The sequence below is a fragment of the Diabrotica virgifera genome, chromosome 1, assembly GCF_917563875.1.
Source record: "Diabrotica virgifera virgifera chromosome 1, PGI_DIABVI_V3a".
Lineage (NCBI taxonomy): Eukaryota > Metazoa > Arthropoda > Insecta > Coleoptera > Chrysomelidae > Diabrotica > Diabrotica virgifera.
In genome coordinates, this window is record NC_065443.1 from 201,587,459 (window position 1) to 201,601,317 (window position 13,859).

A 13,859-nucleotide genomic window follows, 5' to 3' on the forward strand; every position below is an offset into this window, starting at 1 on the left:
GTCCATAGTAAAATAGCTTTCGAATGAAGTAGAGGGCTAAAGAAGAATGTTGCAGTTTTTGCTGTGGAACTCTGAGAACATCATTTGGAAAAAAATTAATAAAAATATATATATATAAAAAATTATTAAAAAAAAATACAAAAATAATTATTTATTAGTAGAATTGTTTATTATATTAGTATTAGTTTTAGGATAAGATACGAAAAAATGACTAATAAAATAAAAAATAGTAAAATTGGCGAATGGATTTAGTGTCCGCAGTCATATAAACCCAAACAAACAACAACAACTTTTGTAAAAAATACGCGAAACAAGAAACAAGTACAACTATCATGTCTTCCTCCAACATCAGCATCTGCTTTTCAACATTTGTATCGAGTATATTATCAAGTTCAAACATGGCTAGGCAATGAACTGAATCCAGAAGACTGGGGTTGGAAAATAATAGATAATACTCTGGAACCGATTAAAACCTTACTCCCACCTGCTCCAGAAAAACTCCTTACACTATTTTTTGCAATTGCAAAAAAGGTTGTAGTGCCAAATGTGGATGTAAAAAAGTCGGGTTGCTGTGTTCTCTAGTGTGTACCAACTGCCAAGATCAGTCTTGCTCAAATGTCCAGTTTAGTACAACAGAGGAACACTCCTGTGATTTTAATGAAGAGACCAATGACTCAGTCACATTTGAACAATTTTTGAACATCCAGCAAGAGGAAGAGGAAGAAGATGAAATCGAAGAAGACTGTTGAAGTAGACTTTCAAGAATATGAATCTGATTAAAATATCTAAAGAAATCAAAACAATAGTTAACCTAATAATCAATAACAATATCAATAATCAATATCAATAATAAGGTAATATCTAGAACTTGACCGGTATTGTTTCCTTAAATTATCCTAACATTGTCAAAACAGTTAGTGGAGTAGGCCTACAGGGGAAACCACGGTAAAAAAACGCGCCGAGTACACTACCTCACAGGTGGTGTGGAAACGTGTGCATATAATGTATAATGTGACTCTTTGAATCGCGATATCTCAGGAATGGCAACTCTTAGGAAAAAAATAGTAAGGACTATTTTTGTAGAGAATTTTAAGATTTACAACTTTGGTTTAAGGTTTTTTTTTTTGATAAAACTTACCGTTTTCGAAAAAAATCCAAAAAATCTCAAATTTTGACCTTTGACCCCGAATAACTTTTGACGCACACATGGGATCGATGGGGACTTTTTAAACTTTATTTGTTATGGTATACCCTAGCTCTCCACCAAAATTTGGCTCTCCGGCAATTTTTGTTATTTGAAATGTCTATATAGACCGGGTTATTAGCGTTGATTGAAATATAAATATTAATCTCAATACCTCAATCAACGATATTAGCAAAATACCCAAACTACCAGATAGTATGGTATAACTAGACCCAAACCCAGACATCCAAAGTGAAAGTTATCCTCCAACACAAAATTGTTCTATATGGTCCACATAATATTCAGAAAAAAGTCATACCATTTTGAGCGTCGGGTTTGGGGGGAGAGGGGGGAGACATCGGTGAATTCGTAGTTTTTTGAGTTTTTCGTCAATATTTCTAAAACTATGCGGTTTAGCATGAACAACCTTCTATACAAAAATGTTGTACATTAAATTTGAAATAAAAAAGGCCCTATGCATAATCCTTCTAAAATGAACGGTTTCAAAGTTACTGAGGTGGTATGGTATATAATTGGTCCAAAAAAAGGCCTAACCTAAACATCCAAAGTAGAAGTTTTCCTCCAACACCAAATTGTTCTATATGGTCCACATATTGTTCAGTAAAAAGTTACACCATTTTGAGCGTCCGGTTTGGGGGGGAAGATGGGGGAGAAGTCGGTAAATTAGTAGTTTTTTTACGTTTTTCGTCAATATTTCTAAAACTATGCTTTAGCGTAAAAAATTTCTATACAAAAATGTTCTACATAAAATTTAAAACAAAAAGGTCGTGTACATAATTGTTATAAAATCAACAGTTCCAGAGTTACGGAGGGTGAAAAGTGGAGGTTTTCGATACTTTTTATATTTTTTGGGCAATTTCCTACTGATTTTCTTTAACAGGATTGTGTTTTATAAATCAAATTTGCCATTTCAGTGGCCGATGGTATGTTAGTAATAAGCCCTTGAAGAAACGTCAACCTCATCACCCAAAATCATCATCAATTGCCCAAAAAATATAAAAAGTATCGAAAACCTTCACTTTCACCCTCCGTAACTCTGGAACTGTTGATTTTATAACATTTTAAATTTTATGTAGAATATTTTTGTATAGAACATTGTTTACGCTAAAGTATAGTTTTAGAAATATTGACGAAAAACGTAAAAAAATCTCCCACATCACCCCCCCCCCCCCCAAACCGGACGCTCAAAATGGTATAACTTTTTACTGAACCATATGTGGACCATATAGAACAATTTGGTGTAGGAGGAAAACTTTTATTTTGGATGTCTGGGTTAGGCTTTTTTATTTAGGACCTTTTTATTTCAAATTTAATGTAGAACATTTTTGTATAGAGGGTTGTTCATGCTAAACCGCACAGTTTTAGAAATATTCACGAAAAACGTAAAAAACTACGAATTTACCGATTTCTCCCCCCTCTCCCCCCAAACACGACGCTCAAAATGGTGAGACTTTTTTCTGAACATTATGTGGACCATATAGAACAATTTGGTGTTGGAGGATAACTTTCACTTTGGATGTCTGGGTTATGCCATCTTTTGGATCAATTCTATCATACTAAACGGCTGGATTGTCACCAGATGTGTAACATGCTGAATAGAGAGGCAATACAACTGATGCAACATACGAGGAGAACAACTAGCCGGACAGGCTAGTTTCATCACCCCAACAAACTTTAACATACGCGCAAAACAAAAATCGCGAAATAATATGAAATGTTCGCCATTTGTGATTAGCTGCACGAAAAAGCACATTTTACATTGTATTGGAGAAACCAAATCACATCTCATGCTGGAATATATACGTTACCGGCCAAACCCGAGTTCAGGACAAACTAGTTTGGTCTAGGTTAAATTTAGTAGGCCTAGGCCATACGCAATACCGAGAGCCCAAGATGAAAATAGTCTGCAAAAATTGTCCACAGTTGTAACATAAGAGCAAGATAATTCAATATGGAAATTTCATCTTACAAAACTAAAACAATAGTAGTCAGTAAAGAACCAATCAGATGTAAAATAGAAATTGATGGCATAGAAATTGCACTGTACAGCCAGAGAACAACTGGTACAGCTACGGAGACCTTGACAAAGCAGTGAGAAATCAAGTACAAAAAGCAAATAGACTAGCAGAATACATTAACAGTATACAGAGAGAGTCTGTAAAGTGGAATAAATTCAATATCTCAAATACTAATTGTTTTTTTTGGAAAATGCTCAGACCCGTCGATTAGTATTTCAAATTGTCCTTTTTGACATTCAATAATAATGTATACAGGGTGTACCAATTTAGATATATGACGTCATCGTCGATTTTCTTAAATGGCAACACTGTCATTTTGATAGCTAATTTGATAGGGTTTGTAAAGTTATACATAACTGCAAAATATCAAATTTTTATTCTATACCATTTACAAGATAATAGAAAATAACAAAGTTATATCTGTAATTTGGAATATATTCAATAATTAAAATACTAACTGTTTTTTTGAAAAATGCTCAGACCCGTCGATTAGTATATCAAATTGTCCTTTTTGACATATAATAATAATGTATACAGGGTGTCCCAATTTAGAGATATGACGTCATCGTTGATTTTCTTAAATGGCAACACTGTCATTTTGATAGCTATTTTGATAGGGTGTGTAAAGTTATACACAACTGCAAAATTTCAAATTTGTATTCTCTACCATTTAGATGATAATAAAAAATAACAAAGTTATGAAAAAGAAGTAATCAACTAATAATTGAATTTAATTATTTCAATAAATTAAGCAAAAACTCATAATGTTGCCCTCAACTATTGTCAAATTGTCAATGGGCAACGTTATGAGCATTTGCTTAATTGAAATAAATAAATTCAATTATTATTTGATTACTTCTTGTTCTTCATAACTTTGTTATTTTTTATTATCTTGTAAATGGTAGGGAATAAAATTTTGAAATTTTTCAGATGTGTATAACTTTACACACGCTATCAAAATAGCTATCAAAATGATAGTGTTGCCATTTAAGAAAATCAACGATGACGTCATATCTCTAAATTGGAACACCCTGTATACATTATTATTATATGTCAAAAATGACAATTTGATATACTAATCGACGGGTCTGAGCATTTTTCAAAAAAACAGTTAGTATTTTAATTATTGAATATATTCCAAATTACAGATATAACTTTGTTATTTTCTATTATCTTGTAAATGGTAGAGAATAAAAATTTGATATTTTGCAGTTATGTATAACTTTACAAACCCTATCAAATTAGCTGTCAAAATGACAGTGTTGCCATTTAAGAAAATCGACGATGACGTCATATCTCTAAATTGGGACACCCTGTATACATTTTTATTGAATGTAAAAAAGGACAATTTGAAATACTAATCGACGGGTCTGAGCATTTTCCAAAAAAACAATTAGTATTTGAGATATTGAATTTATTCCACTTTACAGACTCTCTCTGTATATGGCGAAACCGACATATTGCCACTGAGATGAAGTCAAGAATTTATAAAGCCAGTGTAAGACCAATAATAGAGAGATATTGCACAGTCACTTTAGCACTTGCTGTAATACAGCACGCGTTATTTTGACAGTAGAGCATGCGCAGATGTGATATCTGGCTTACGCTGCGCTATTGGAAATAGTGCCTGCCGTTATTTAGGGAGTCGTTACGCTGTGCGGTATTCATTGCGCTATTTTCTTTTCAGGTTATGTTTGTTGTTTGTCTTTCATTTAAACCCAGTTTATTTGTAATAATTTTCTAAAATGAGTACCTCAGACAGTAGCAAACGAATAAGATTTATGTCTGATGATTTGTGTTTATTAAAATAAGTTTTAGGTCAAAATAAATTGACCTATCCAGAAAATTGGACGTTGGTTCAGGAAAACATGAAGAGTACAACTGGAAAATCTTTTATTTTAAGAACATTCGAGGATCATTTGTTTATTTTGCTCGATATTTGGAATAAAATTCAAACCTTCCTTCCATTTAAATTTTTAAATCAAAATCGTTATTTTGAGCATGTAATAGTAATAGTTATATGTTCATCTCCCAGAATGTTATGAAATATGATAAACTCGATGTCTTCATCATTAGCATTGGCCAAAATAAGAGCTTCCAAATCTACATTTAAAATTGCATACAAATTAGACAAACTAATCTTAATCGAGCCGTAAAAATACCGCAACCAAAATGTTGAGCAATATCTGTATTTATGACACGTCTGAGAAATGTCAATTCTGTCAAAATAGCGCGGTGCAAATAGCGCGTGTGTTAAATTTGCAATATCTGTCTAATGTCATATGCATCAGAAACAAGACCCGATACATCAAGACATTAGAAGAAAATGTAACGTACAGTGTAAAAACGAATGAACACAAGATAGAAAAAAAAGAATGGAATAGCCGCATAAGCAAAATGGAAGAAACACGTGTGGTCAAAATAGCAAGAGATAAATCGCCTATCGGTAGAAGAAGTATCGGGAGACCGCGCAAAAGATGGAGTGACAACCTTTCCTAGAGGTATCAATCCGCCAATGAACAAGCACAATTGCTTATAAAAAGGTAGAAGAAGAAGAAAAAGTATTAAACAAAAACTTACCGCTATTCGATTTGACGTCATCCGGCCTGTGAAGGTCTGGCTTCGATGCCAGCATGGAGAGAGGGTGTTGCGCTGGAAGGGCTCCTGAGAGGCTCAAAAGGCTGGCAGCTGAACTTGACGGCGCTCCACCTAAACCTGGATGAGGCATCATCGGTATAGGTGGTGCTGCATGTGTGGGTAACTGCTGGGCGTGCATCTGTTGGAGTAACCTGGGCAGATCCGGCCTTTGTTGCTGAAACAAGAAAAGATTATTAGAATGTGCAATGTAGCGAAATTAATGACAGGTTATAAAAATTATTTTCTTGCAGCTTCTTTGCAATTTGAATGGAATTATTGAGGACGAAGCTGACGGACATTGCCATAAGGAGAGCAGCTAATGTTAAGAGCACAAAACAACTTTGTCTGACTTCCACTTTGCCCGTTGGAAGCTTTAACTACGTTTATAGGTCACGTGGTACATTCTGACGTCGCGGGGATGATCTTATGTGTATGATTTATATGTTATTTACAAAAACAAAAGATAATTTAAAAGTTTACTATTAATTTTGTGCTAATGTATCAATACATTATAATGTATCAATACAATATTGGAAATTTGCTATATATAAATACTCTATATTATGGTAGAAAATGTCTGATATAATACATAAATATAGTTTAAATATATAAAAATACGAAGAGATTTTAAGGCTGACGTGTGACGTCATGACTATCATGTTATTTGTAAACAGAGGCTGAAAAGCCAGAATTTGCCCAATCTCAAACCTTTTTAATTCCTATAAAGTTGAAATTTCGCTTCCTCTGCTCCTTTTTGCTTAAATATAGTGTTTTTAAGACAATACCACCATAATTCGGTCTTAAATTTCTATGAAATATAGTTCTTTAGTGATATTCGCCAAGCAAAGGTTAGGAACTTTTGTTAACCATTGTAATAAAAATAAAAATGGTAATGTGCTTTGCCCCGATTTGTAAACACTGTAATGAAAGAGGGATATGTAGATTCTTTGTGTTTACAAAGGATCTGGTTGAAAGAAGAGGTATATTTCATTACTAAGGTAAGAAGATATAGTGAAGAAAAAGAACTGAATTTATCGCCCGTGGGGGACGGTTTACAAATTATGTCGACATGTCATATCCCCTCCATGTTAACCCTCTCAGCGGATAGATATCTCGTTAGTAAGATACAACTTTTTAAAAAGAATATATTATTGACTACAATTTCTATATTTTCAGTACATTCATTAGTTTGATGTTTTGAACTTTATTAAACGTCTTTTGTGCTACCTCTCTCAACCTTTTGTGCTATCCCTAAAAATACAAACGCTAAAGATTGCAGTGAATACAGAACAATATCATTAATAAGTCACATTCTCAAATTATTCTTGAAAATAATACATGGTCGTATAAACAAAAAACTAGAAGAAGGAATAGATGATAGTCAGTTTGGGTTCAGAAACGGACTAGGAACCAGAGAGGCGTTATTTGCTTTTAATGTGTTAGCTCAAAGATGCATGGACATGAATGTGGATGTGCATGTTTGTTACGTTGATTTTGAGAAGGCTTTTGACAAAGTAAGACATGAAAAATTAGTCCAAATTCTAAAGACAAAAAACATAGACAAAAGGGACGTACGAATAATAACAAACCTTTACTGGAATCAAAGAGCACAAATTGTAATAGATAACGAACCCAGTCCAGAAATTGAAATCAGGAGAGGAGTTCGGCAGGGATGTATTATGTCTCCATTACTCTTTAATGCATATAGTGAAGCCATTTTTGAAGAAGCATTGCTATCTCAAAGTGAAGGAATAATAATTAACGGAAGATCTATTAACAACATAAGATATGCAGATGACACCGTGATTATAGCAAGCTCTGCTGAACAACTCCAACTACTACTGAACAAAACAAACAATTTCTGTAAAGAATATGGACTAAAAATGAATATAAAAAAGACCAAATACATGATAATAACTAAGAAAACAAACATACAAACAAGCATATATTTGGGAAATGTACCGATAGAAAGGGTTGATAAATACAAATACCTAGGAACCTGGATTTCAGAGAAAAATGATCAAACAACAGAAATAAGGACCAGGATAGAAATAGCAAGAAATGCGTTTGTAAAAATGAAAACAGTTCTCTGCAACAAAGACCTTAGCTTAGAACTGAGAGCAAGAGCTTTGAGATGCTACGTGTTCTCGATACTACAATATGGACTTGAAAGCTGAACATTAAAGCAAGAACACATAAATAAGCTACAGTCATTTGAAATGTGGTGTTACAGAAGAATGCTTAGAATAGCATGGACACAGAGGAAAACGAACACGGAAGTACTGCGAGAAATGGGTAAAGAATGCGAAATAATAAACACAATAAAAATAAGAAAGTTACAATATCTGGGACACGTAATGAGGGGACCGCGATATGAAATGCTAAGACTGATAATACAGGGAAAGATAAGAGGCGGAAGGAGTATAGGAAGAAGGAGAGTGTCATGGTTAAAGAATTTAAGGGACTGGTTTAGATGCAGTTCTATAGAACTCTTTAGAGCAGCGGTGGATAGAGTAAAGATAGTGATGATGATATCCAACCTCCGATTAGGAGACGGCACTTGAAGAAGAAGAAACGTCTTTTAGAAATCTGCGAAAGACACTACCGAAACTAAACACATATTGCAATATCAACCTAAACATGAATGGAACCACATTTTTGTTTGATTGTAATTCGAACATGTACTAACGAAAAATTTCTACGAGCTATGCAGTAAATGATGTGTTTTGCTCCAGTAAAAGAAAAACAACATTTAGTAAATTGAATACAAGCTCAAATTGGATGACCTAGCGGACAAAGCAAAACTGTTTCCTAAATCGCAACAAGCAAATAAAGATAGAAATAAAAACGTCACAATCGTAAAAACGTCGTTAAACAAATTAAATAGCCCGTTCGAAGCGAAGCGGAGCATCGCAGCAAACAGAAAACGAGCAGAAAAAATACACTGGCAGCGATGAAATCAGTGCATTTGCAAAAGTAGCCCTTTTTTGTCAGAGAGGTTAGAATCCGTGATAATTGCGCTATAAAACAGCAAATAACATTCAAAAGGGTAACTCGCAAAAGAACAAAAACTGCCACTCAATTTTTAATCCGGTTCGGGTCCCCGTGCTATGTCGGAGCTTTATTTCGTCCGAGAGGGAAGCAGAGAGGAAGAGAGCACAAAGGGATCGCCAGATGATGTCGCTATAAAAAGCTACCGACCAGCGGGACTATCATAATCCAATTAGCATTCTATGTGAGTGACGCTGGGTGGCGCTGATGTCAACGGAGAACTTTTTATATTAAAAGTTCGGGGGTGCTGTTCGGGGCGTCACCTCTCGACCTACTCTATTCTTTATATATGGACACTTATTTGGAACTATATTTAGTTAAAGGTAACGATTAATTAAAAAGTATCTACAGAATAAAAAAACCACTTGGGAAAGTAATTCTGTTCAAACCATTTTCCTATTAGGTCTGGATCCCGCGTATGAAAAAAAAGTTGATTAATAGCAAGCTGAAAATTTGTTAATAGCTTAAGGGTGTCTAGTCGGACAAACTTTGATGTATGGGAAGACTGGAACAGGGGAAGTTTTAATTGTGGAACAGGTTAAAAATTTGGAACGTCAGACCACGAAAACGGCCCATGTATTTTGTCGGACAGAACTTCCAGTTGATTTGCTACCCTTTCATTAAACTCTCATGCAAAAATCAGACTGCTATTTGTCACCTGTCACAATTCCTGTCATTTGACATGTTCTACGTGTTCCACTCATTAAAATGCCCAGTTGGTGATAATTAGCAGTCTGATTTTTGCAGGATAGTTTCATGAAAGGGTAACAAATTAATTGAAAGTTCTGTCCGACAAAATACATGGGACGTCTTCGTAGTCTGACGTTCCAAATTTTTAACCTGTTCCACAATTAAAACTTCCCCTGTTCCAGTGTTCCATACATCAAAGTTTGTCCGACTAGACACCTTTAACCCCTTCGTGCCGGACCATCATTCGGCAAGTCGGCTCCTGTATACGGATTCGAGCGCTTACCGAGCGGCTTCGCGCGGTCGGTTAAAATACAGTGTCACACTACAACTAATTAAAGTTAATGTAATAATAACACTTATTTTAGAAATAAAACTATTTTTATTAAAATTATTATTCTACATAGTATGTGAGTTAAATTAAATTTTATTCATAAAATACCATTTAAAAAAATTTTTTTAAAAAAGATAAACAAGATAATTCGTATGGAATTCCCCAGATTATTTTGTGCTCGATATCGAGCACCAGTCTCCTAATCTGGGAAATTCCACCCGAATTATCTTGCAAGGGATAGTAAGGTAAGTTGTAAACAGCAGCACAGTAAATTCACCTCCCACACAATCCCATCAGTCATACATCCAAACAACCTTATCACCAATCAAATTAACTAAATCTAATCTCCCTCTGGACATCACCCACTTTTGGGCGTGGTTTCCCCACTTTTAGATTTGAATAAGGTAATTCGGACAGAACAAAAATACTTGAAATATGATGAAGATGGTGGCACCGTCTTATGGCCAACGAAAACTAATGATGCACCCGTGTGCATCACCGTACTGAGCGGACAGGCAAGCATGATGCACACGGGTGCATCACCGTACCGAAGGTGTTAAGCTATTTAAAAATTTTCAGCTTGCTATTAATCAACTTTTTTTTCACACGCGGGATCCAGACCTATATCTACGCAATCTACTATAAATGCATTACAAAATAGCCAAAATGATATAATACAGTTGTATCAGATATACAGACCCGAGTACAGTTTTTATAGATATACCGATCTTATAGAAAACCTAAACAGTTAGGAAAAATTTGCGAAGTTGTGCAAGGAAGTATCCAAGAAGGGTTTGGCAATAATAAAAAATAAACAAAATACCTACCTAATATGCACAAGAAAAAACCCAGCTACCCAGATATCTAAAGTGTTTCATCCTCTTCAGGATTTTGTTATCTAATTTTAGTACTGAGTCTTCGATATTAATTTTTCTGACCATCACACATTTCTAAAATGTTAAATACCGTATATGCGAAAGAAAAAATAGAGTTAATGTGACAAGGTTAAATATTGGCGAATATGGGTTTGAAAAAGGTAGAAGACTTTAAATATCTTGGGGTCTAAGTTACTGGAACTAACGGCAGAATCATAGTAATCAATGAAATAATCTTGACAGGAGACATAACCTACTAAAAATGCATCAAACTTCTCAAAGATAAGAGCATTACTTAGAATACCAAACTCAAAATTTACAGAGCAACTATTAGGCCAGTAATCACATATGGTGCTGAAGTAATGCGCTTGACACAGAAAGATGAAGAAATAATGAGGACCCTAGAGCTCCTCCTAAAGTCCTACTAAACTTAGGTATAGTCGATTCGCTAATCTGAGACACAACTGTCTACACTACAATCCCAATAAAAATGCACTATATAGAAATAAACAAACCAAGACACTTTGAATGTTCGAGGAGCACTCCCAAATCATGATTTGGGAGTGCTCCTCATGCTTGTTTAGAAATGAATTTAGAAAACTGATAAAATACGAAGTAAGAGAACTTTCGAAATGAGCAGACGTCGTTAGATTTATCAAGGAACAAAGACTCAGATGGATGGGACATATAGAAAGAAGAAATCCAGAAGCAGTTATCAAGAAAATCACCAAATGAAGACCAGTATCAGGCAGACCACGGGGAAGACCGAAAACGAGATGAGAGAACCAGATAATTGCTTACCTTAAGAGGATGGAAGTTAGAGAACGGACTACCATAAGTAAAAACAGGAACGAATGGAGAAATATGGTAGAAGACTCCAAGTCACACAACCAGTTATAAAACCAAAATTTTAATGCGGACTGATACCCCACGACAAATCAATCGGAAGAGTCCAAAGAGAACGATAATTACTCCGCTAGGAGTGTAAATGTATGACGATGATGATAGAAGAGATACAGATTAGATACAGAGAAGATATACAGACCTTATAGAAATAAAACAAAAAGATACGTACACAGTGTCTGACTGTGTGAGACAGACTGATAATACAGGGAAAGATAAGAGGAGGAAGGAGTATAGGAAGAAGGAGAATGTTATGGTTGAAAAATTTAAGGGACTGGTTAAATGAAGTCCTATCGAACTCTCCAGAGCAGCGGTAGATGGAGTAAAGATAGTGATGATGATATTCAACATCCGATTGGGAGACGGCACTTAAAGAAAACGAAGTACCGAGAATAGCAGAGTAAAGTGGAGTTGACATGCAAAATTTGATGACTCAAAACATAGAGGCGAGAGACGCTGGACCGTCGATGTTTGAGGCAGAAATTATAGGAGGGCAAGACTCAACATTGGTTGTAGCATCATTGAAAGAAGAAGACGTAAGACGGAGTTACCCGTGCAGTAGGTCACCTAACTCTAACAATATGGACTAATCAAATTGTTTCTAAAAGTTTAATACAATCTTAACGTACCTATTTTAGAAAAGATGCGGTACCCCTAAAGACCGCATGAAGATCCATATGTTTTAAAAAGACTGCATTAATGCGATTGTTGTTTTCTGTTTAAGCTATTATTGATTAATACTTCAACTTAGTAGATTTTTTTGCGGCATTCGAAAAGCTTTGTTTTATATTTCACGCTTTCCGCACGACACTGCGGAGATTTCTCGCGCTGCTTTTTAATTAAAATTGACATTTTTCGTTTCGAAAGGCCGTCCGATTTTGTTTGTATTCTTTTTGAAGTCAAATGTGATATGATGGACTTATTTAACAAGGCGTGAGTTGATAGGGACATAAGCAGTGGATAATTTGTATTTTATTGGAAAATTTAGATTTTATTTTTTATGAAGATATGACGATCCAAGAATAAAAGGTATTTGCATCCACCGAATTATTATTTAAAAAAATATTACAGATTTCCTTTCTATTTTTCTCTATGTTTCTATCTAATAAAAGGGGAGCCTTGGATGCTAAATTTGCAGATACTAAACCGTCATGGGGATCTATTGGGTTGTGAAGATTAGGTACTAAAACCAAAAAAAGGTAAGTTAGGTTTTCTATTTTAGTGGCGATTATCCCTTTTTTAATTTAATTTTGCATTTCCAACCTCGTTTTTTCGTTTTTAATCGTTTTTTCCAATTATAGCGCCATCTATCCTTAATTCGAAAAAATGTCTCGAATAAAAGTTACTTATTTTTACGTAATGACTCCAAATCAGCAATAAAAAATGGGGGTTCCTATTTAAGATTTTTAAGTAACCTCCAACCCCACCACCGTAGGGGGTCGTGTTTGGTGTCAGAGATTTTTGAAAAATACTGAACACGTATTTTTCAGTTTTTCGACCTGATGTTCATTTCGCGAAATATTCGCTTTTTTGTGAAACTTTGTGACTCGCCCATTTCCTTACGCCCAGCTTAACGTGTAATCGAGAAACATTACATTTAACTGCATACAGTTAATTTATAAATAACTTTGAAAAACTCCTGATACAAGAATAAAAAACCGCTAAACGCCGTAAAAATGAGTAGCGCATACAATATTCCAGCTACAAAAGATCCGATATGAATATTACGTGGCGCGAAATTTGACTATTTGCTAATAAATAATTTGAATATTTTGACGCAAAATAAAATTCTAGTTTTATTTTAAAAATTTTTTCATAATATTTGCTAAATTTGAAGTAAACGCGCCATAGAAGAGCTTCAAAATTCAAACTGTATCAAAGTTACTGTTTTGTGGCGCGTTTTACTTCAAATTTAGCAAATATCATGAAAAAATCTTTTAAAATAAAACTAGAACAGCGTTTCCCAACCGGTGGGTCGCGCCGTGACTCTTACAGTAGCTGAGTAGCGTACAGAGTACAGAATAGCGTATCATCATGGGTGAGAGGTGGGTCGCGAATATGAAAAAACATCAGAAGGTGGGTCGCCAGACATACAAGGTTGGGAACCACTGAACTAGAATATTATTTTGCATCAAAATGAACATACATTT

The 13,859-nt window shown here is 34.8% G+C and overlaps 1 protein-coding gene across 2 annotated transcripts in view; it reads right to left on the reverse strand.

Annotated features, from left to right (window-relative positions):
• The window catches only part of LOC114325807 (transducin-like enhancer protein 4), a 1,285,138-nt gene that overhangs the window by 386,536 nt on the left and 884,743 nt on the right, over positions 1-13,859 (reverse strand). For both annotated transcript variants that reach the window (XM_050641900.1, XM_050641898.1), the window contains one exon: positions 5,803-6,034. In XM_050641900.1, the coding sequence (XP_050497857.1) occupies positions 5,803-6,034 (232 nt within the window). The remainder of the gene's footprint in view (positions 1-5,802; positions 6,035-13,859) is intronic.